We start from the raw sequence: 25,836 nt of genomic DNA on the forward strand, positions 1-25,836 counted from the left end.
TGTCTGTGTTAAGTTCCAAGGACAGGTATGTAAATTGCCCTGACAAAGAATCTATTGGCTTTCTCAATGATTCCACAATTCAGTAACGTTGTACTAATCTGTGCCTTTCATCTGTGCAGTTGACTAAATGTCACAACTATCTCAGTGTACTTTAACCAAGGATTGGTTCACCGATTTAAATTTACCTCCATTTCAAGCGATGTATGTAAATATTTAAAGTATCATTAGGCAAACTTAAGCTCAACTATATAGAATTATCTACATTGAACATTGTGATTATGATAATTATCCCTTAAAATTATTACCCATTATTATTAATTCTCCTCATACAGGACATTAGCTTTAAGCAGAAATTATTAAACCCCACTAAAATTCCCACTGGCTTTGTGCAGATTTGGCCGAGGACCCATCGCTCTTCATTCTTTAATTAGTTCATTTATTAAATGAAGAAACACAGGATTTTTTACTGAACATTCAGAAACACTGACAACAAATTCTACAGCAGAAACCCAATTTATTTTAACTTCTTAAATACATTTGAGGAATGCTCAACAAATTCATTCACATATATCAGAAGTCCAGCTTTGATGAATGATAAACTAAATCCAGTCAGTAAAAGCTCCCTCAGGACGAAACATTTCCACTAACATATAGAATTTATTCTTACTTAAAATGTTTACTTCATCCAATGATTATCAGACTATTAGCAGCATTATCTTCTAAAATGTGCAGTAGGTATTTTACATTAAAATTACATCAGTAGCAAATTACTTCAACGGATTTTAGATAGATTTTAAAATCTGACACTTTTCAAAGATAGCACAATATTTTCATGAAAATATCAACCATCAAAAACAATGCAGTAAAAAGACATAAAGTGGTTTTCAAACATTTGTACTGATATTCGTATATAAGAATGTTTCATTCAAATTAGAACACTTTTGGTCCAATATGCTTCCATCAGTATATCACCAATTCCGAACAGAATTTAAACAGGAAAGGGGACGGTTGGAGCTTGAATTGTTGTGAACAATCCCATGGTTTAATTTCAGGGATGGGAGAGAGCACAGTCCACCACCCCATCACTGGCTTCCCTTGTGGCCTGAGATCATTTTAACTCTATAGTCATAGAGATTCATCCACCATCTTAGTTTATTGCTATCATTATCTCCCAACCCGATAGCTAATATTAAGTTTTAGCAAATGACTCCAGTCTCATTTACACTTTTCCACAAGGTCACAGGTCCAGAATCTACTTTAATTACCGTAATTGGCACAAGAAACCTATGATTTGCACAAAGTTTAACACAAACATCAGATGGTGTCCTCCAATGCAAACAGGTAGTGTGTCCGGGTAAAAAATGTCGTGTGACAGGGAGGAACTCCAAGATCATTTTCAGAAGGCAATGAAGAGGAGACACTGGAACGAACCACTGGGTGCTGATATCACTGAGTTAACACCCAGGGCTGAGCTTCCATCATTCCCCGTCGGATAATCCAGAGATGGAATTGATTCCCTCATTTTGCAGCTTCAGTTTTTTGATTTGTGTTGTTTCCCACCTGTAAAATAATTAAATAATTTGTATCATCACCACAGATTTTCAGCATATAGTGTCTCAAGCAACAGCATTAAAAGAATTTTCAAACTGACTTTCCACAAAAAGATGTCTTGGAAATTTGCTCATACTTCATTGATATTGTAAAAGGTATAAACTAAAATGCACTGTACTGTGTTCAAGTTCATTTCTAACTTCTCACAAAGTTACAGCATGCAAGTATATAGTGTGACATTGCTGTCTTTCCCGGCATCAACAGTTCATTATCTACTGTATTGATCTGAGGTGAATCACTTCCTGGCAGCCATTGATCATCCTTCATCTCTTTACAAGGCAAAACTCGAGAGCAGGGCTTCCCACCTTTTCATACCATGGACCAGTATCATTAAGCAGGGCACCCCAGGGCCCTATGATGGGAACCCCTGTTCTAGAGAGTAAACATTATTTATAGCTCCAACACCAAGATGCTGGAGACAATACAGGTCAAAGCACTCTCTGTACCTGGCACCCCAATAATTTATACCCTCCCCTGCTCCTTTTCTATGGCTGCAACCTATGGTGAAAATCACTATTTAATATTTTATATCTAACATCCCTGATTAGAATGAAGCCCATCTTTATTTGTTGGTCTCACTTGGATTAAAACGTGTAATAATTGGTAACAGCCATCACTTCTTCAATTAATAGCTTTATAGTGACTCAACCTCTAGGTCTTGGTCCCTACCACAGTAATGTTCCAAGGAACATCAATAATGTGAGATGCTCAGCTCGGACAGCAAACATGGTGAAAGAGTTTGCTGTCATTCCAGGTTACGGCTGGAACGACAGTGAGGAGCAGACAGCACCCTCCACTATGAAGGACCAGAGTCACACAGAGAAAACAATTCACTACATCTACGTTACTTAACAGCTTAAGTGTAAATTTTGACAAGCACCAAACACTGACCTTTCATGGCTGTTAAGAGTGCCTGCAACCACTTGGCATCAGGATCCACACACACTTTCTTCTCATTTTTCAGGGTGACACTGCGAAAAGAAAGCATCATTCAAAATTTAGTTCACAGAAACAGTATGTCTCCTCTTGAAGTGCACAGTTTATGAAACAAACATCAGTAAAGGAATAAAGTTAAAGGTGATAATCTGGCTGCTTTACTCACATTATCTCTGCTCTCTCACAGTGCGATCCACTGGGAATGTATTTCAAGCTCCTGATGGACTTCGGATGAATAATATCGAAGCTGGTCTGAATGCATTTGCACCGTCCTTCCTCTCCTGGAATCGGAACACCTGAGGAGAGATTATATTCACTTAGGTTTCATTGTTGCTTCAGGGAGAGCAAAGCCTGTAAAACTTGCTGATATTCCTCCAGCATTTTTGTTTCATCAAAGCATGACCAGAGAGGAGCTTGCACATCTCACTCTCAAATGTTGCAATAGAGCTGCATGGATTAATCTTATATAAATCTGATGCTCACGCAATTTACAGTTACAGGTATTTAAATATTCCGTACTTTAATTGCTCTCTAACATTGTAAACTATACAGGAACCACAAGATATGTACATCACTTGAATAAAGCTCCAGTTCAGATATCTCAACATACCCTGTGCAGCAATGGCACACAGAAGGAGGATGAGGATGGTTACAGTGGCTGTTCTCTCCATCTTCCACTTGGTACTGCTGGAGGATCTTCTGTTCAATGCAGCTGTTCCCGGCTGAATGAAGACCTGCTGAAACCATCCAGTGAGCTTCTATTTATTGGGACACTTCTCTCATTTGCATAACAGGGAACTCTGCCAAACACTGACGTCCTGATGCAGGGAATTTCCCTGCTCCCAATTCACATCTACTTTCACTTCTGTAGCTCTACAGCTTTCTGTAGCATCTGGGTTCTTCAGAGCTGCAGCTGGATTTTCTATCAATGTACCTGTTGATTCTGTTGGACTAATTTGGAGATTTATTTGTTTATTTTCAGGAAGAAATGTATAACTCACTTTCAGAAAAGTTAATGGTGCAAAATGTACCAATTGTTTCCTTTCTAGCTTTAAAATTCCAGTTCTGGGCCGTACTTCTCACAGGCTGTCAAAGTCTGCACTTCAGGACAGCATGCTCACCACAAGATGGAGTTTATACCTGTGATTGCCAGGAAATCGCTCTCCCGTTCGAAATCTTGTCTCTGAGCTCCTTAATGTTGCAGGTTTGGAAAATACATAGATATTTCCAACTTTGGAAACAATCCACACTTTCTCTGATGAATCAGCATGTTGCTTCATTCATCCCAGACCTAGAATCATTCTTCAATCTTTGCATTCTCAGTGTTCACATTTTCAATGTTTGCTCTGCCAGTCTCACTCAGTTGCCACGGAACAAACGTGCATTGCCTGCAAATCCCAGAGCATGTTCCACACCACAGAACTCATTTTACCTACAGTATACCCTCCTCTTCCATAATCTCTTTGCCACCAAACTCTGCCTGAAGCCTCTTATACAATGTTTTCATCCAGGTTTCGTTTCAGACTCACACAGGATAATTCAGATTATGATTCAAGGAAAATGTGCAGGCATCAGTGTCCTTATTTTTCAGTAAATACTCGTCTCCGACTGCATCCCTGCACATCTCAGCGCCGAGATTAAGGCTTTGGGGCTTTCCAAATCATACTCAGTTCACAGATATGCCTATTGCGATGCTGAAGCTGCTGTTTTTCAGCTACAGGGACCTTAAGATTGTGTATACGTAAACCTTCAGGATACGTGGTCTTTACTGTATAGAACAGTGTCTAGTCCTCAATCTATTCCATACTACGTTACTATATTCTCAAAAGCTCACACAAATTATTGGAGGAACTCAGCAAGTCAGGCAGCCTTGTGTGGATGTGAACCTTTAGGACTTGTAGAATAGTGCATGTTCTGCTAAACATGCTATATCCTTTGATAACTACTGTTGATTAGGCTTCTGAACTCCCCATTGCGTTCCATTTGCTGTGGACCTGGATAATTTGTACTGTACCCTACAATGTATAACTTATTGCACTTTGTTAATTTATGCACAATTAATTTGTAGATTTTATTCTTATTTTCTGAGTTATTGTCTGTTATGTCTACTGCTGTGCTTTACACTCTGGTCCAGAGAAATGTTGTCTCTTTTGGCAGCATACGTGTACATTGTGAAGGGTCAATGAACTTGACTTGATAACCCTGATGTTTATTCAAACTATTAATGTCAATAAGATCAAAATCCACCTCTCAGTTTTTAACCAGGAGTTCAACACAGAAAATCATAGCTAGAATGTTTAAACATACTTCTCTCCATAAAAAATAGCTCATCATTAAGGAAATTCAAAAACCAGGTTTTCTGGAAATCACCTCTAATTTTTCACATAATGCTCTTTATTTTGTGACATGCTGCACTCCAACGTTAGACAAAAAAACTTAGTAACCTACTGTAAACCTAGAATTAAGGAGGGAAGAGATGACTTTATAAGTTCTTATAATGTATAAAAATTGAAGAAATTTTGCACCTTTTGTGTCTTCATGGAATTTTTAAAGCAAAGGCTAAGCTTGACATGTCAGACAGATGGCTATACAGGGCATGATAACTAAACTTCTAAACCACAAGTGTTCCCCGGAAATTATTTCTTTAACACTTCCCCAATGTCTCCACCAGTCCCACATACGAGTGATAGGATATATTGTGTATTGATTGGGTTTATATGTGAGTGAAAACATTTGATGTTCTGTGTGGAACTGGTGTGGGACAAATTAGGCAATATTGCAAGATCTGTCCAGATTATTATGTGCTGTAAAAAGTCACTGGTGATAGTTTAAAGCTTTTGCTGGATTATTTGCTGCAGCAACAAGTATTCATCATGGTCATTGTCCAAGTGTGATGAAACATCAGCTTCAGGGCTTTCTGGAGCTGGTTCAAGTTTCAGTTTCCAGATTTGTGAATTGTGGAGCCTGGAGCCGTGTTGACTCCTCCCCTTGGGGAAAGTGCAAACATAAGGGAAATTCAGAACTGCAGCACAGATTGCAGCCAGTGTTTGTGAGGCCACGTGATCTCCAGGAAGTCAGCTTGTTTGATGCTTCATGAAGTTCTATACATCGAAGTCCACACTTGCTCCTGTTTACTTATCTTTGGAAATATATCGCAACAAACAAAAAGACTATTCCCAGATCAGCCATGTTGCAAGCACATTGGAGTAAACAGAGGCAATCAGTTCTGAGTGTGTATAATAATTTTTGTTGCTCACTGTCAACAAGGATAATGTTAGGAATTATAAATCTCTTTTTAAAGAAAACTATATCACTATTTTGGAGTGCTAAATTCTTAACAGCACATACAAAATACTAGAGGAACTCAGCAAGTCAGACAGTCTTGTGTGTCTGGTCTTCTAATCGTACCCTCCTCCTCCATAATCTCTTTCCCACCAAACACTTGTTGAAGCCTCTTATATAACGTTGGCATTCAGGTTTCATTCCAGAATACCCAGGATAATTCAGATTGCAAAGGAAGAAAAATATGCCGATAAAAGTGTCCCATATTGTTCAACAAATAAAATTCTCTGACTCCATCCCTGAGCACTTCAGCATGAGGTTAAACATCTGGAGGTTCCTGAATCACAGTCAGTTCCCAGATGTTCAAAGTACTGAGCCTGAAGCTGGCATTTGTCTGTACCAGGGTTTTATCAGAAGTTGCGTGTATGTTCTCAGTTTTTCCTGTATAGAATAGCGTCCAGTCCGCTGGCCATTCGATATCTGATCTCAACTACAATACTATTTTCTTAAAAACACAAAATACTGGAGGAACTCAGCAGGTGAGGCATCCTTGTCAGTATGGAAACCTTCTAGACTCATAGGACAGTGTCTGGTCTTCTAACTATATACCTTGACAGCTACATTTCCCTCCCCATTTGATCTGACTGTGCCATGATTGTGACTGTGTGTAGAGCACCTCCTTCCAACAGTCCCCATCCTCATCTGAAAAGTGAGCAAGAACACTGACACTTTTCATTAATGGGAAGGGATGAGTTTCTGCCTTCTACCTCACCCTTGTGCAACTACAAAATCCTTTCCCAGACCACAGATCGATTTTGCAGACATTAATCCCCAGGTTGTGACTGTTGCTTGGTCCACCACGTCCTGGTAACTCTCCTGCAGACTCTAGCCCAGCAACCCTGAGCCAAAGTTCCTTGAAGAGCCTACACTTGCTGAAGAGACAATCGCTCTGAAGCACAATAGTGTCTGTTCCACTACTATCAATTGTGAACAAGCTTGTGTCACACCAAACTTTAACTTTTGTATTTACCTCTGTTGCCTCTTTTGGACCTCCTGTTATTTGCCCTTCGTACTCCTGTCCTCGACCTCACTGCCCTCCACTTATCTTTTAAGGGCAGATTTCAGTCATAAAGTATCTCCATTTAATATTTTCCATCTCTGAGAAACACACAGGAGTAAGCGTTGTATCAGGCATCTGGTACAATTAATGAAAATAAAGCGCATCACAGCATGTGTGTGAAAGTATAACTGTTGTCATGGACATGGAGCTGTTTAACTGTGACTTCACGGCCAATTAGCCATCCGGTAATGATCCTCTGATCGTCTCAGTAACAGCTCTACATTGTTTGACGTGTGCCGGAAGAGGATGATATTTATTTATTGAACTCTTCCAATTTCATTTTTACAACCTCAGGAGGTGACTGTTGTTAAACAAAGGAGCTGCCCTAACCCTGAGCAGGATAATCTTTATAAGACTTCAGGTCATATAAAATGCACAATCAAACACTGTCATTGTCACTCTGAGTGATTTGATAGAATGTTTTGCTGCAGTCGACTCTGGCTCTTGAAACATTTGAATGCATTATAGTTAACCCTGTTAAACCAAAAGAAAGGGGAAAAGTTATAGATATAAATGCTCCAATGTTTCTATCAAAGTGTCAATTGTTAATAAAATCAAAATTCATCTGTTATCATTTAACCACAAAATCAACATGGAAAATCATAGCTAGGATGTTTCAATATTCTGATAAATATCATGGTTATATTCTAACACAGTTTTGAAAGAAGAATGAGAGTTGATTTCATTGAAACTGTCATATTCTGAGTGGACCTGATAGATCAGATGCTGGGCAGGGTTTCCTTCCAATGGGGGAGCTGACCATCATGGGTTCAATCCCAGGTCATTCACTGAAGGTGAGAAGGAATATTGAAAATTATTTTTTTAAAGCATAACGATACATGAGAGAAAATTTGGCAGTACAATTTTCCATCTTTGTAACAAGAAATTGAAACAGGCACTTTATATGTTGTTTTGTGCTGCGGTGAACAGAATATATAACATAATGCATCAAATTACATTAGCAACAGCAGGATGTGTTGGGACATCCTGAAGTCTTTAACAGCTTTGTGTATAAATGCATGATGCTTTGTCCAAATATGTTTCAGCAGAACATGTAGCAAATGCACAATGGTGGCATACACTTGTTACATACTGTAAGGTTTCACTGCTAACGTAATGGCTTCTCTGTAATGTTGAGGTAATGGTTTCTCTGTAGCAGCAATGTTTGGGTTATGACTAGAGATAACGGGGCATGCTAACCAATGAGCGGGATGTTGTTCTTACTTGTGTGTCTGGGAGCTGGGAATTTGGGGTCTTTTGCCGGGGAGAGATGAGGAGAGAAGACTCGAATGGAGAGAGTTGGTAGACTGCTGGACGTAGTGAACTTGCAGCAAGGGTCCGTAGGTCAGCAATGATCAGAGGAGATCGATGGTGGTCTAACGACCCTATCAGTGAGCTCCAACATTGCACATTAGACTGTGCAGTATAACTGAGACCAATATATTTTTGCATGCCTAGCAAGCAATGTATGTGGGAATCAGGCAGGAGATGGGCTTGTGAGGAAGGATTAGTCAGGAATTTAGTCATTGAGACAATAGGTTCAAAAGTCCTCTCACCTATTCCTTTCTCTGTATGAGACACAAAATAGCTTTGACTCATTCCATTTGATACTTTGGTCACAGGTAGTTTCCTAATTGCTTTTTATTCTATCTGTATACAATGACCAGTGTCAAAGCTTCTTTGTTAAGTTACAAGGCTGAAATAATTGTACAACAAATCTTAATTCCTCATTTGAACAGTTTAGGATTGTCTACACAATAGCCCAGTTCTGCATTTTGCAGACCGTTCAAAGGTCATGGATATCTTACAGTATTGGAACTGATTCTGTGCACTATTGGAAATGTAACCCTGGACTCAAACACTTGAATTACAAAAAATATGACACTCCATAACTTGATGCAGCATTGGGTATCATTGATGCATCTGACAGCTTAACAGACCTCATGTGCGGATTGTAAAAGGATGCATTTGTGCAAGTGTACATGTAAATGATGTATATGAGAATTATTTATCTATATGTTTGACTGAGCCATGGCCCAAGTATGCCTAAAAACATCAGAAAAGTGTTCCATTCTAATTTAACACCTTGAGGCTCAAAGACAGTGAGTGTGGGAGTAAATCTACCATCTCCATCTCAGTTAAACTACTTGAGTAGCAGAGCAACTCTCCAACGCAACTCTGGATGGGCACATTCGACCTTCCCTACATCCAGCTTTGGCAGATTTTATTAAATATTTCAGCTGGCTTGACACTGCGTAAGAGCCTACACCAAAATACCACTAGAAATACAGAAATGCATTTGGACAAGACTCTGCAGATGCTGGAATATGGATCAAAGACAAACTGGTGCAGGGACTCAGTGGGTCAGCTAGCCTCCATGGAGGGAAAGGGATAGTTGACATTTCGGATTGAGAACCTACATCAACACTGAGAGTGTAGAGAGGGGAAAACAAATTTATCCCTGAGGTGCAAATTCCAATTTTCTTAGTCCTGATCTCTATTGCTCAACTATCTTGGTCCTTCTCATTTTTAAAAACACAAAATGCTGGTGGAACTCAGCAGGCCAGACAGCATCTATGGGAGGAGGTAGTGACGATGTTTTGGGCTGAAGCCCTGATGCGATAATCCGCTGGGCAGTTTTCACCACACGCTGGAGTGCTTTGCAGTCCAATATGGGACAATTGCCATACCACACTGAGATGTAGTTGGTGAATATGCTCTCAATGGTACAGTGGTAAAAGTCCGTCAGTATCCTTGGACAGAGGTGATGCTCTGCAGGAAATAAAGGTGCTGTTACGCCTTTTTGATCAGGATGGAGGAGTTCAGGAACCAGGTGAAATCCTCGGAAATGTGGGCACCAAGGAATTTGAAGCTTGATACACGCTCCACTACAGCTCCGTTGATGTAGATGGGGATGTGAATGAGGCTCCTAGCATGCCTGGTCCACAATGATCTCCTTGATCTTCTGGGTGGTAAGGGACAGGTTGTTGTCGGCACACCACGTGGCCAGGTGCTGGACCTCATCTTTGTATGCCATCTTGTCACCCCTCTGATCAGGCCAACCACCATGGTGTCATCTGTGATCTTGATTATGGAGTTAGAACCATGTACAGGAATGCAGTCATAGGTGAAAAGGGAGTACAGAAGAGGGCTCAGCACACAGCCTTGAGGCACACAGGTGTTCAGTGTGAGAGTGGTGGAGGAGAGGTTGTCTAACTTAATATATTAGGGTCTGTTAGTCAGAAAGTCCAAGGTCCAATTACAGAGGGATGAGCTGATACCAAGCTCAAGTCAATGAACAGCATTCTGATGTAAGAGTTGGGGCTGTCCAGGTGGGTCAGGGCAGACTGAATTGCCGTGGAGATGGCGTCCTCTATGTGTGTGCATGTGCATGTTTGTGTCCGTATGTCTGCATGCGTGTGTGTGTGCGTGTATTTCTTTCTGTAATTTGCACTATTCTGCTTCCACGTTCTGTTACAACAAATTTCACAATGTACTGAATGTAAGTGATATTAAACCTGATTCTGATTAATATAATGTTATAATATCACAGAATTTAGAAAGAACAATGAGATTGATTTCATTGAAACTATCAGATTCTGAGTGGACTTGATAGAGCAGATGCTGAGAAGGGTTTACCCCCAATAGTGGATATTGTGTATTTGATATTTGAACAATCGTGTATAGTATATATAGATTGATTAAGCATTTAAGCATTCTTCTTTGCTTAAATAACTAATTATGGATCTTATATAAAAATGTGTTATTAGCATTCATCATAATGCGACCACATGATACGTGAGCGTCACACCTGGTAAACTTGAAATAGACCGTTATTCATGGACTCCAGTATCGTTATTTTAAATAATTCAGTGTTTTGGGGAGTTATCCACCAGGGGTATAAATATCAGATCAGCATTGATCTCACTGATGAACAGAGCAGGTATGAAGGACCATATGCATTTCTCCCACTACCACCTCTTGTGTCTTCATGGATTTTGCAAAACAAAAGCAGAGCTTGACATGTTCGACAGATGACTACACAGGGAATGATAATTCCAGTGCTGATCAGTTCTTTCATGCTGTGAGATTGACCTGCATCCATCTGATATTGCTTGTCCTTCACCAACTTGTATCAGGACACATTTGGTCAACCATGGATGATCATTAAAAGGTGAATTCATGTTTAGTTTGTTGGCCACACAAGAATGGACAGTGCTCTCATCTAGCCACAAGTCTGCATTAGGGTTTGCTCCTGATTTTTTTCCCAGGAATTTATTTAATACTGCTTCCAATCTGTCCGCCTGTCCAATGTGCACATGACAGAATATTTACAGCCATCGGTTTATACGTGAGGAGAAAACCATTTGCTACACTCTGTACTGGTGGAGTACTGGTGAGTGTGACAGGTTGGGGAGATCTTGCAAGGAATTTTCATGATGAACTGACCAGCCTAATATGTGTTGTAAAATATTATTGGTGATGGTTTAAAGCTTTTGCTGTAATATTTGCTGCAGCAAAGAGTGTCCATTGTGCTCATTGTCCCAGTGTGATGAAATTTCAGCTTCGGGGCTTTCTAGAGCTGGTTCAAGTTTTACTTCCCAGATTAATGAAATGCAGACACTGGGTTCGTGATGACTCCTCCCCTTGGGGATGTACAAGCGTGAAGGAAGTTCACTGTCAGCGTGCAACCAGTGTGTGAGAGAGCACGTGATTTCCAGGAAACCTGCTTCTTTTATACTCCATGTGCTTCTGTATCTTAAACTGTGTCTTGCTTCCATCTACTAATCATCGGAAATGTATTACAATAACACTATTCCCAGGTAGAACATGTTACAGCATGAAGGAATGAAATGAAATAATCTGTTCTAAAGTGTGTCTCTCCTTTATAGTCATTTTTTTATTCTCCATCAGCAAAGATACCACACAATGACCTCTTAAAAAATGAAATTCCTCCGACATTAGTTTATGAAAATCAGAAAATTAAGCTGCATATCTAAAATTTGTCATACCAGCACAACTTGGACAACCAGCACTTAAAGCCAAGAGATTCCTACACTCAGCATCAAAAGTACCTTCAATGGCAGAAACTGTTTTTGTTTCTTTCGGCTGTTGCTCCAGGATCATTCACCACAACAGAACTACTTTGTCCTGGATGCCGAGGTGGACCCAGTATAATCACTCTCCAGGGAGAGTTAGGTTGATCTCTCTGGGGTCCCCAGAAGTGAATTCATTTTATCGTTACTGGTGACCACTGCAGATTGGATTTCAATCCCGAAATTGATTAAATAAACGTAAAAGAGGAGATATCAAATATCCATGCACCATCTATTAAATTTCACTGACGTACTGATGTCCACTCCAGAATTAAATGCATTGAGACCTGTTATGTTACAGTTACCCAATGTGCTGTGTATTTAATATTTCAGAGATAGATGAATAATATTGTAAATATATTGTTTGATTAAGCATTCTTTGTTGTTTACATCATGTATTGTGTGTATTATGTAAAAGTAGATAAATGGCCTATGTCATTACACCACCAAATCATACGTGGTCTCCTCACTCTATGTAAAAGTGAAGCTAGACTTGTATCCCCAGCTCTCTTGTTTTCATTTCAATTAGATTTTATGTTTTTATTATTTGGAGTTACAAAACATCACACAATGCTCCACTTTAATCAGGAAGTTACTCTCTCAGCTTTTCATTCTGGTGACCTAGTACACACATAGTGTTGGGTCAATTGATCCTCGCAGTTATTTCAGTGAGTGGCAGCCGTGCAGGGACAGCTGAGCCTGATGGAAGAGGAGGTTTAGTCTCAGCACACAATCAAGTACATCAATATTCCAGGATCCTTTGCCCAGAAGGAATTATTTCAGAAAATAAATACATTCTCCTGCAAAAATATATTCCTGGAATGGGGAATATGATGTCGTAGGTGAGCAAAGAAGCTAAATTACCGGGCTAATATTCAGAGGGGTCTACTCCGTAGGGAGCCTGAGACTTAATCAAATCACCACCAAGGCTCCACATAACTAAATAAATTCAGAATTCAGAAGTTTGTATCACTAATGTCTGTGAGACTATCACACAAGCTTAAAAACACAGCTCATTCACTGGTGCTCTACAGGAAAGGAAATCCGCCTGTTTATCCAGCCTGGCCTGTGTTCTGGTGATTCTGTTAAATGGCAGAAGGGCAACAATTATACCAGTGGCCAAGAAGAGTGGGGTGAGATGCCTTAACAAGTATTATCCAATGCCACCTGTAAACTTGCTGATGATACAAACATTATTGATGGAATTTCAGAATGTGATGAGAGGGCGTACAGGAGTGAGATATACCAACTAGTTGTGTGGTGTCACAGCAACAACCTTGCACTCAATGTCAGTAAGTCGAAAGAGCTGATTGTGGACTTCAGAATGGGTAAGATGAGAAAACACAAATCAATCTCCAGGGTGCAAGCCAGGGTAGAGTTGATATGGAGATCCGTCTGGCCTTTACTTCTGACAGTGTCTGAAATTCTGTAGTTCAGGAAAGCATGCTGACCTCAAAATCAAGTTTATGCCTCTCATTTCCCGGAAATCAGTTCAGGATTCAAGGATTTTTCATGTAATTTCCAGTATGCCAGTGTAAAGGAGAATAAAATAGTTGTTACTCTGGATCCAATGTAGCATAAAAAACACAATAAATGTAAATACATCAGATAGCTTATAAACATGTATTGATTGTATGTCCATATTGTATATAAATTCTGAGCTAGAGGAGGCTGTTGTTAATTGGTGAGTGCCGTATTGCATGGAGGAGAGGACGGTAGGCTGATGAGGAGACTGAGGAGTGTTCTCCCAGCATTGAATGGGCTCGTCTATTTTAATATTTTATTAACCCTTGTGTTTTACAGACATGTCTGAAGGTCCAATGTGGCGATTCTTGAATTACAACCAGTAATGCAACATTAGTGCAACAATGGACACAAACAGCCCATGTTTACAGATCCAAGTTGTCCTATTCCATTGTGACTCATCTGTGGCAAAGAACTTACAAATGTAGCAGTGACTCCAGCAAAATTGAAGAAACTCTTAACTACAAATCACAGCTCTATGATGTACCGACATTTTAACCTACTCCAAAATCACTCAAATGCTTTCCTCACACATTGTCTTCCATTATTCTTTCATCCATGTGCCGATCTAAAATGTCCTTAATATATCTGCCTTTAACACCACCCTGTTTTATGCAGCCACCATAACTCCCCCTGATCTCCACCCTATACTTTACTCTAATCACCTTAAAATTATGTCCTCTCATATTCGTCATTTCCTTCCTAGGAAAAGGGCACTGGCTGTCACTCCATCAGTGCCTCTCATCATCTTAAACAGTCACCACTCATCCACCTTGCCCAAAAAAGAAAAACCCTAGCTTGCTCCGCACATTCCTGATACGACATGCTCTCTAATCCAGTCATCATCTCCTCTGCAGCCTCGCTAAAGCTTCCCCATCCTCACTATAATGATGCGACCAGAAAGAAGTTCCATATTCTAAGTACAGTCCAACAGATATTTCCAGAGCTATAAAATTATCTTGCAGCAGCTGAACTCGGTCTCCTTACGACTGAAGTACAACACATCATATGCCTCTGTAAAAACCTTATCAAACTGCACAGCTGCTAAGAAAGATACATATACATGGATAACACAATCCCTTTGTTTTTCCACACTGCTAAGAATTCTGACATTAACCCTGTACCCGGCCCTTCAAGTTCAACCTTACAAAATGTATCACTTCACACTTTTCCAGATTAAAGTCCATCTCCCACTTCTCAGTCCATTTCTACATCCTTCAATGTCCCATTGTAACCTAGACAACCTTCTACACTATCCACAACATCACCAGCAAACATACTAACCCACCCTTCCGCTTTCTCATCCAAGCCATTTGTAAAAATCGCAAAGTGCAGGAATCTCAGAACACATCCCTGTGGAACACCACTGGCCATTGATCTCAAGACAGAATATGCTCCATCAACTACCACCCTCTACCTACTGTCGCCAAGCCGATTATGTATCCATGCAGGCAGCTCTCCCTGTTCCCGTGCCTCCTGACTTTCTGAATTAGCTTCAATGAGTAGCCTTCTCAGACTCCTTGCTCAAATCCATGTTTACCACCTCCACACCTTTGACTTCATCAATTTGTTCAGTCATTTCCTTGCAGAATTCAGTCAGGCTTGTGAGACATGATCTGTCCTTCACAAACATATGATGACAGCCCTTAATCAAGTTCTGCTGCTCCAAATGAAAATCCTGTCTCAAAGACTCCTATCCAATCATTTTCCCACCAAGGCGTATGATTCACTGGTCTATAATTCTGAGGGTTATCCCTATTACCTTAATTGAACAAAGAAATAACATTTGTCCCCCTCCAATCTTCTGGTACTACTCTTGTGATCAGTGAGGATGCAAAGATCATGACTAAAGGTTCAGCAATCTCATCTCTTGCTCTCTTAGTGACAAGGGGTATACCTCGTTCAGTCCCAGGGACTTACCTATCCTAATATTTCTCTAGAGTTCCACACCTCCTCTTTCTTAATATCGACATGTTGCAGCCTGTTCTAGATAACCTCACATTTGTGAAGATCCCTCCCGCTAGTGAATAGTGAAGCAAAGTATTCATTAAGGACGTCCTGTACCACCAAGCACATCTTTCCCTCCCCACCATTTTCTGCATTCCGCAGGGATCACTCCTTACACCACTCCCTTGTCCATTCAACCCTCCCATCCCTTCCCACTGATCTCCCTCCTGGCACTTATCCTTGTAAGCAGAACAAGTGCTACACCTGCCCTTACACTTCCTCCCTCACCACCATTCAGAGCCCCAGACAGTCCTTCCAGGTGAGGCGACACCTCACCTGTGAGTTGGCTGGTGTGGTATACTGCGTCCGGTGCTCCCGGTGTGGCCTTTTTATATACTGGTGAGACCCGACGCAGACTGGGAGACCGTTTCGCTGAACACCTACACTCTGTTCGACAGAGGAAGGTGGATCTCCCAGTAGCCACATATTTTAATTCTACGTCCCATTCCCATTCCAATATGTCAATCCAGGGCCTCCTCTACCGTGGAGATGAAGCCACACTCAGGCTGGAGGAACAACAACTTATATTCCATCTGGGTAGCCTCCAACCTGATGGCATGAACATTGATTTCCCTGAATTCTGTTAATGCCCCTCCTCCACTTCTTACCACATCGCTAAGTTTAATTTTTTTTCTCTCTCTTTCCCTCTCAGAATAATTCCTTGCCTGTTCTCCATCTTCCTCTGGTGCTTCCCTCCCCTTTTCTTTCTTCCAAGGCCATCCATCCTATAATACTCCCCCTTCTCCAGCCTTGTATCCCTTTTGCCAATCACTTTCCCAGCTCTTAGCTTCATCCCTCCCCCTCCTGTCTTCTCCTATCATTTTGGGTCTCCGACTCCCCCTCCCCCTCCCACTTTCAAATCTCTTACTATCTCTTTTTTCCATTAGTCCTGACGAAGGGTCTCAACCCAATATGTTGACTGTACTTCTTCCTATAGATGCTACCTTGCCTGCTGCATTCCACCAGCATTTTGTGTGTGTTGCTTACCCTAGAACAACCTGGGGTTATCTATAGCCCTCTATTTTGCTGAGTTCCATGTACCCATCCAGGAGTCTCTTAAAAGACCCTACCATTTCCACCTTCACCACCGCCGCCGGCAGCCCATTCCATGCACTCACCATACTCTGCGTAAAAAACCTACCCCTGACATCTCTTCTGTACCTACTTCCAGGCACCTCAGAACTATGCCCTGTTGTGCTAGCCATTTCAGCCCTGGGAAAAAGCCTCTGACTATCCAAAAGACCAATGCCTCTCATTATCTTGTACACCTTTATCACATCACCTCTCATTCTCCATCACTCCAAGGAGAAAAGGCCAAGTTCACTCAACCTATTCTCATAAGGCATGCTCCCCAATCCAGGCATCATACTTGTAAATCTCCTCTGCACCATTTCTGTGTTTACCGTGTCCTTCCTGTAGTGAAGCAACCAGAATTGAGCACAGTACTCCGAGTGGAGTCTGACCACAGTCCTATATAGCTGCAACATTACCTCTCGGCTCTTAAACTCAATCCTATGATTGATGAAGGCCAATGCACTGTATGCCTTCAAAACCACAGAGTCAACCTGCGTAGCAGCTTTGAGTGCCCTATGGACTCTGACACAAAGAACCCTCTGATCCTCCACACTGCCAAGAGCCTTGCCATTAATACTATATTCTGCCATCATATTTGACCTACCAAAATGAACCACCTCACACTTATCTGGGTTGAACTCCATCTGCCACTTCTCAGCCCTGTTTTGCATCCTATCAATGTCCCGCTGTAACCTCTGACAGCCCTCCACACTATTCACAACACCCCCAACCTTTGTGTCATCAACAAATTTACTACCCATCCGCCACTTCCTCATCCAGGTCATTTATAATCATCACAAAGAGTTAGGGTCCCAGAGCAGATCCCTGAGACACTACACTGGTCACCAGCCTCCATGCAGAATATAACCTGTCTACAACCACTCTTTGCCTTCTGCGGGCAAGCCAGTTCTGGATCCACAAAGCAATGTCCCCTTGGATTCCATGACTCCTTCCTTTCTTGATAAGCCTTGCATGGGGTACCTCATCAAATGCCTTGCTAAAATCCATATACACTACATTTATGGCTGTACCTTCATCAATGAGTTCAGTCACATCCTGAAAAAATTCAATCAGGCTCGCAAGGCACGACCTGCCTTTCACTAAGCCATGCTGACTATTCCTACTCATATTATGCCTCTCCAAATGTTCATAAATATTGCCTCTCAGGATCTTCTCCATCAACTTATCAGCCACTGAAGTAAGACTCACTGGTCTATAATTTCCTGGCCTATCCCTACTCCCTTTCTTGTATAAGAGAACAACATCTGCAACCCTCCAATCCTCTGGATCCTCTCCCATCCTCATTGATGATGCAAAAATTACCGCCAGAGGCTCAGCAATCTCCTCCCTCACTTCTCACAGTAGCCTGGAGTACATCCCGCCCAGTCCTGGTGACTTATCTAACTTGATGCTTTCCAAAACCTCCAGCACATCTTCTTCCTTAATATCTACATGTTCAAGCTTTTCAGTCCACTGCAAATCATCCCTACAATCGCTAGGATCCCTTTCCGTAATGAATACTGAAGTGAAGTACTCAGTAAGTACCTCTGCTATCTCCTCTGGTTCCATACACACTTTTCCATCGTCACACTTGATAGATCCTATTCTCCCACATCTTAACCTCTTGCTCTTCACAAACTTGTGGAATGCCTTGGGGTTTCCTTAGTCCTGGCCTTCTTATGGCCCTTTCTGGCTCCTTCCTGCTATCCTTATAACCTTCTAGATCTCTATCATTACCTAGTTTTTTGAACCTTTCATGAGCTCTTCTTTTCTTCATGGCTAGATTCACAGCAGCCTTTGTACACTACGGTTCCTGTACCCACCATCATTTCTCTGTCTCATTAGAATGTATCTATGCAGACCCATGCAAATATCCCTTGCACATTTACCACATTTCTCCCTTACATTTCCCTGAGAACATCTGTTTCCAATTTATGCTTCCAAGTTCCTGTCTGATGGCCTCATATTTCCCCTTACTCCAATTAAACGTTTCCTAACTTGTCTTACCAATGCTATGGTAAAGGAGATAGAATTGTGATCACTATCTCCAAAATGCTCTCCCACTGAGAGACCTGACACTTGACCAGGTTCATTTCCCAATACCAGATCAAGTACAGCCTCTCCACTTGTAGGCTTATCTACATATTGTGTCAAGAAGCCTTCCTGAAAACACCTATCAATCTCTACTCCACCTAAACCCCTCACTCTAGGGAGATGCCAATCAATATTTTGGAAATTAAAATCTCCTACCACAACAAGCCCTTTATTATTACTCCTTTCCAGAATCTGTCTCCCTATTTGCTCCTCGATGTTCCTGTTACTATTAGGTGGTCTATTAAAAACACCCAGTAGAGTTATTGACCCCTTCCTATTCCTAACCTCCACCCACAGACAACCCCTCCGTGACTTCCTCCTTTTCTGCAGCCGTGACACTATCTCTGATCAACAGTGCCACGCCCTCACCTCTTTTGCCATACCAGGTTGTGATGCACCCTAGAAGAATGCTTTCTACGGTGCACCTATAAAAATTAGTGAGGGTTTTACGGGACAGGCCAAATTTCTTCAGCTTTCTCAGGAAGTAAAGGCGCTGGTGGGCCTTCTTTGGCAATGGACTCTGCTTAGTTAGACCAAGTCAGGTCATTTGTGATATTCACCCCGAGGAACTTTAAGCTTTTGACCTGTTCCACCTGCGCACCACCGATGTAGATGGGATTGTGCGGTCCGCTACTCCTTCTGAAGTCGTCAACCAAATCATTTGTCTTGCTGACATTGAGGGATAGGTTATTGTCTTCACACCATGCCACCAGGTTCTTAATTTCCTCTCTGTACTCAGACTCATCATTACCCAAGATACATCCTACAATTGTGGTGTCATCAGCAAACTTATATATTGAGTTCGATGGAAACTTGGCTACACAATATGAGACATTCATATTTTATTATATGGTCATTGATAGAATTGGCATGTGTGGAACAGGTGTGGTACAAATTGGACAATATTGCAAGATCTAACCAGATTATTATTTGTTGTAAAAAGTCTACACTTGCTCCTGTTTATTTATCATTGGAAATATATCACAACAAACAAAAAGGTTATTCCCAGATCAGCCATGTTACAAGCACATTGGAGTAAACAGAACCAACCTGTTCTGAGTTTGTATAATAATTTTTATTGTTTTCCCTCAACAAGGATAATGGGTTCCACAGGAAGTACAAGGCATGGAGCCAACTTCTACTGCATTAGTAAAATGAACTCTTAATATATTAAATTCCCCCATATCAGTAGTTTATGAAAATCAACATATTAATCAGCACATCTGAAATTCATCACAGAGACACATTTTTTTTTAGAAAACCTGCAATTGACAACCATGAGATTCCTACACAACACCAGCAATATATTCAATGTCAGAAACGGCTTCCCTTTCTTTGGCTGTTATATCCAATGATTTCCAAAGTTATGTTTGGATACAGTTCTTTCAATACCACATATCTACTTTGCTCAGGTTCCAGAGGCGGACCCAGTGTAATTAGTCTCCAAGTAGATTTAAATTCAACTATGTGAGGAATGCAAAAGTGATTTGATTTTCTCAGCATTGGTGGCCAAAGCAGATTAAATTCTAATCCTGACATTACTTAACTGCACATAAAAAAGAGACAGTACATATCCATTCGTCATCCGACAGATTTCACTGACACACTGATGTCCATTCCAGCGTCAGATGTGATAGGACTTGCTATGTTAGAGTTTCCAAATGCTCGACTTCATTCAGAAAATTATTCTTTCAGGTTCCCACTCTGGATACCAGGTACACAATCAGTTTGGGGTTACCGGCTACTGGCAGACGTTTTGATAGGCAAGGACCTCCCATGTACAGTTGAGGATGAATGAAGAGCCACTTTTGAGTCTAGACCACATCAATACATCAATATTCCAGATCCTTGTGCGCAGCAACAATTAACAGATCATTCAGAATCTGATGACAGAGGGAAAGAAGGTGCTCTAAAACACTGAGTGTGTATCTTTAGGTCCCTGTACTTCATCCCATATTACAGTAAGAAGAAGAGGTCACACCCCTCTAAAGAGGTAAACCCAAGCTTTCTCAACCTTTCCTCATAAAACATGCACTCGGATTCGGCCCATCTCCTCTGCAGCCTCTCTGAAGTTTCCCCATCCTCACTAGAATGAGGCAATGAGAGATGAGCACAATAATTTAAGTGTGGCCTAATCAGAGATTAAACTCCATCTCCCACTTATGCATCCTTCAATTTCCCATTATAACTTACGATAACCTTCCACACTATCCACTACATTGCCAACCCTTGCAACATCAGAAACTTACTGACCCAGCCGTCTCCTTACTCGTCGGTCATTTCTAACAATTGCAAAGAGAAAGGCTCTCATAACAGATCACTGTGAAACCCCACTGGATACCAACCTGCAGGCAGAACATGCTGCATCTACTGCTATCCTCTGCATTCTGTGGGCAAGACAATTCTGTATCCATACAGACAGGCCTCCCTGCTTCCCAAGTCTCCTGACTTTCTGAATGAGCTTGCTATTGGGAGCCTTCTCAAATATCTCACTAAAAGCCATATACACTGCATCCACTGCCGTGTCTTAATTGATTTGTCTGGTCATTTCATTGCAGAATTCAATCAGGCTTGTGAGACACGATCTGTCCTTCACATACTCACACTGACTATCCCTAATCAAGACTATGCTGCGTCAAATGTAAATCCTGTCTTAAAGATTCTGCTCCAAACATTTTCCCACCAATGTCGTAAGATTCACTGGTCTATCGTTCCGAGGTTTATCTCAATTACCTTACTTAAACAAAGAAATAACATTTGTCCCCCTCCAATCTTCTGGTACTACTCTTGTGACCAGTGAGGATGCAAAGATCATTACTAAAGGTGCAGCAATCTCTTCTCTTGCTATCTTAGTACCCAGAGGTATGTCTCGTTCTATCCCAGGGACTTACCTACCCTAATGTTTCTCAAGAGCTCTACACAGCCTCTTTCTTAATATCAACATGTCACAGCCTGTTCTAGATCACCTCACATTTGTGAAGCTCTCTCCCGCTGGTGAATGGTGAAACAAAATATTCATTGAGGACCTCTCCTAATGTTTCCAATAAAAGAATTTTCCATTTTAATCCCTGACGGTCCTACCTCAAGCTAGTCATCCTCTGGTTCGTCACACACAGAACATGTAGAATGCGCTGATGCTTTCCTTAATCTTACTCACCAAAGCCTTCCCATCTCCTTTTCTGGCTCTCCAAAGTCCATTCTTAAACTTCTCCTGGCTACCTTATAATTCTCAAAAACCAAAATTTCAGTTTCTCTTCTGATGTTAACTGCACTCCAGATCCAGCTTGTCTGTGTTAAGTTCCAAGGACAGGTATGTAAATTGCCCTGACAAAGAATCTATTGGCTTTCTCAATGATTCCACAATTCAGTAACGTTGTACTAATCTGTGCCTTTCATCTGTGCAGTTGACTAAATGTCACAACTATCTCAGTGTACTTTAACCAAGGATTGGTTCACCGATTTAAATTTACCTCCATTTCAAGCGATGTATGTAAATATTTAAAGTATCATTAGGCAAACTTAAGCTCAACTATATAGAATTATCTACATTGAACATTGTGATTATGATAATTATCCCTTAAAATTATTACCCATTATTATTAATTCTCCTCATACAGGACATTAGCTTTAAGCAGAAATTATTAAACCCCACTAAAATTCCCACTGGCTTTGTGCAGATTTGGCCGAGGACCCATCGCTCTTCATTCTTTAATTAGTTCATTTATTAAATGAAGAAACACAGGATTTTTTACTGAACATTCAGAAACACTGACAACAAATTCTACAGCAGAAACCCAATTTATTTTAACTTCTTAAATACATTTGAGGAATGCTCAACAAATTCATTCACATATATCAGAAGTCCAGCTTTGATGAATGATAAACTAAATCCGGTCAGTAAAAGCTCCCTCAGGACGAAACATTTCCACTAACATATAGAATTTATTCTTACTTAAAATGTTTACTTCATCCAATGATTATCAGACTATTAGCAGCATTATCTTCTAAAATGTGCAGTAGGTATTTTACATTAAAATTACATCAGTAGCAAATTACTTCAACGGATTTTAGATAGATTTTAAAATCTGACACTTTTCAAAGATAGCACAATATTTTCATGAAAATATCAACCATCAAAAACATTGCAGTAAAAAGACATAAAGTGGTTTTCAAACATTTGTACTGATATTCGTATATAAGAATGTTTCATTCAAATTAGAACACTTTTGGTCCAATATGCTTCCATCAGTATATCACCAATTCCGAACAGAATTTAAACAGGAAAGGGGAAGATTGGAGTTTGAATTGTTGTGAACAATCCCATGGTTTAATTTCAGGGATGGGAGAGAGCACAGTCCACCACCCCATCACTAGCTTCCCTTGTGGCCAGAGATCATTTTAACTCTATAGTCATCGAGATTCATCCACCATCTTAGTTTATTGCTATCATTATCTCCCAACCCGATAGCTAATATTAAGTTTTAGCAAATGACTCCAGTCTCATTTACACTTTTCCACAAGGTCACAGGTCCAGAATCTACTTTAATTACCGTAAATGGCACAAGAAACCTATGATTTGCACAAAGTTTAACACAAACATCAGATGGTGTCCTCCAATGCAAACAGGTAGTGTGCCCGGGTAAAAAATGTCCTGTGACAGGGAGGAACTCCAAGATCATTTTCAGAAGGCAATGAAGAGGAGACACTGGAACGAACCACTGGGTGCTGATATCACTGAGTTAACACCCAGGGCTGAGCTTCCATCATTCCCCGTCGGATAATCCAGAGATGGAATTGATTCCCTCATTTTGCAGCTTCAGTTTTTTGATTTGTGTTGTTTCCCACCTGTAAAATAATTAAATAACTTGTATCATCACCACAGATTTTCAGCATATAGTGTCTCAAGCAACAGCATTAAAAGAATTTTCAAACTGACTTTCCACAAAAAGATGTCTTGGAAATTTGCTCATACTTCATTGATATTGTAAAAGGTATAAACTAAAATGCACTGTACTGTGTTCAAGTTCATTTCTAACTTCTCACAAAGTTACAGCATGCAAGTATATAGTGTGACATTGCTGTCTTTCCCGGCATCAACAGTTCATTATCTACTGTATTGATCTGAGGTGAATCACTTCCTGGCAGCCATTGATCGTCCTTCATCTCTTTACAAGGCAAAACTCGAGAGCAGGGCTTCCCACCTTTTCATACCATGGACCAGTATCATTAAGCAGGGCACCCCAGGGCCCTATGATGGGAACCCCTGTTCTAGAGAGTAAACATTATTTATAGCTCCAACACCAAGATGCTGGAGACAATACAGGTCAAAGCACTCTCTGTACCTGGCACCCCAATAATTTATACCCTCTCCTGCTCCTTTTCTATGGCTGCAACCTATGGTGAAAATCACTATTTAATATTTTATATTTAACATCCCTGATTAGAATGAAGCCCATCTTTATTTGTTGGTCTCACTTGGATTAAAAGGTGTAATAATTGGTAACAGCCATCACTTCTTCAATTAATAGCTTTATAGTGACTCAACCTCTAGGTCTTGGTCCCTACCACAGTAATGTTCCAAGGAACATCAATAATGTGAGATGCTCAGCTCGGACAGCAAACATGGTGAAAGAGTTTGCTGTCATTCCAGGTTACGGCTGGAACGACAGTGAGGAGCAGACAGCACCCTCCACTATGAAGGACCAGAGTCACACAGAGAAAACAATTCACTACATCTACGTTACTTAACAGCTTAAGTGTAAATTTTGACAAGCACCAAACACTGACCTTTCATGGCTGTTAAGAGTGCCTGCAACCACTTGGCATCAGGATCCACACACACTTTCTTCTCATTTTTCAGGGTGACACTGCGAAAAGAAAGCATCATTCAAAATTTAATTCACAGAAACAGTATGTCTCCTCTTGAAGTGCACAGTTTATGAAACAAACATCAGTAAAGGAATAAAGTTAAAGGTGATAATCTGGCTGCTTTACTCACATTATCTCTGCTCTCTCACAGTGCGATCCACTGGGAATGTATTTCAAGCTCCTGATGAACTTCGGATGAATAATATCGAAGCTGGTCTGAATGCATTTGCACCGTCCTTCCTCTCCTGGAATCGGAACACCTGAGGAGAGATTATATTCACTTAGATTTCATTGTTGCTTCAGGGAGAGCAAAGCCTGTAAAACTTGCTGATATTCCTCCAGCATTTTTGTTCCATCAAAGCATGACCAGAGAGGAGCTTGCACATCTCACTCTCAAATGTTGCAGTAGAGCTGCATGGATTAATCTTATATAAATCTGATGCTCACGCAATTTACAGTTACAGGTATTTAAATATTCCGCACTTTAATTGCTCTCTAACATTGTAATCTATACAGGAACCACAAGATATGTACATCACTTGAATAAAGCTCCAGTTCAGATATCTCAACATACCCTGTGCAGCAATGGCACACAGAAGGAGGATGAGGATGGTTACAGTGGCTGTTCTGTCCATCTTCCACTTGGTACTGCTGGAGGATCTTCTGTTCAATGCAGCTGTTCCCGGCTGAATGAAGACCTGCTGAAACCATCCAGTGAGCTTCTATTTATTGGGACACTTCTCTCATTTGCATAACAGGGAACTCTGCCAAACACTGACGTCCTGATGCAGGGAATTTCCCTGCTCCCAATTCACATCTACTTTCACTTCTGTAGCTCTACAGCTTTCTGTAGCATCTGGGTTCTTCAGAGCTGCAGCTGGATTTTCTATCAATGTACCTGTTGATTCTGTTGGACTAATTTGGAGATTTATTTGTTTATTTTCAGGAAGAAATGTATAACTCACTTTCAGAAAAGTTAATGGTGCAAAATGTACCAATTGTTTCCTTTCTAGCTTTAAAATTCCAGTTCTGGGCCGTACTTCTCACAGGCTGTCAAAGTCTGCACTTCAGGACAGCATGCTCACCACAAGATGGAGTTTATACCTGTGATTGCCAGGAAATCGCTCTCCCGTTCGAAATCTTGTCTCTGAGCTCCTTAATGTTGCAGGTTTGGAAAATACATAGATATTTCCAACTTTGGAAACAATCCACACTTTCTCTGAT

At 40.8% G+C, this 25,836-nt stretch overlaps 2 protein-coding genes across 2 annotated transcripts; both read right to left on the reverse strand.

Moving 5' to 3' along the window:
• Positions 1–494: 494 nt before the first annotated feature.
• LOC140737534 (interleukin-8-like) lies at positions 495–3,294 on the reverse strand. Its single transcript, XM_073063981.1, has 4 exons — positions 3,158–3,294; positions 2,714–2,843; positions 2,503–2,582; positions 495–1,560 (listed from the first exon to the last, which is right to left on the reverse strand). The coding sequence occupies exons 1-4, from the start codon at positions 3,216–3,218 to the stop codon at positions 1,532–1,534; spliced, it is 300 nt and encodes a 99-aa protein (XP_072920082.1). The 5' UTR covers positions 3,219–3,294; the 3' UTR covers positions 495–1,531.
• A 19,229-nt stretch (positions 3,295–22,523) lies between these two features.
• LOC140737535 (interleukin-8-like) lies at positions 22,524–25,322 on the reverse strand. Its single transcript, XM_073063982.1, has 4 exons — positions 25,187–25,322; positions 24,743–24,872; positions 24,532–24,611; positions 22,524–23,589 (listed from the first exon to the last, which is right to left on the reverse strand). Exons 1-4 carry the CDS (start codon positions 25,245–25,247, stop codon positions 23,561–23,563), a joined length of 300 nt encoding a protein of 99 aa, XP_072920083.1. The 5' UTR covers positions 25,248–25,322; the 3' UTR covers positions 22,524–23,560.
• Positions 25,323–25,836: the final 514 nt, after the last annotated feature.

This window comes from Hemitrygon akajei, chromosome 13 (genome assembly GCF_048418815.1).
Source record: "Hemitrygon akajei chromosome 13, sHemAka1.3, whole genome shotgun sequence".
NCBI classification, from domain to species: domain Eukaryota; kingdom Metazoa; phylum Chordata; class Chondrichthyes; order Myliobatiformes; family Dasyatidae; genus Hemitrygon; species Hemitrygon akajei.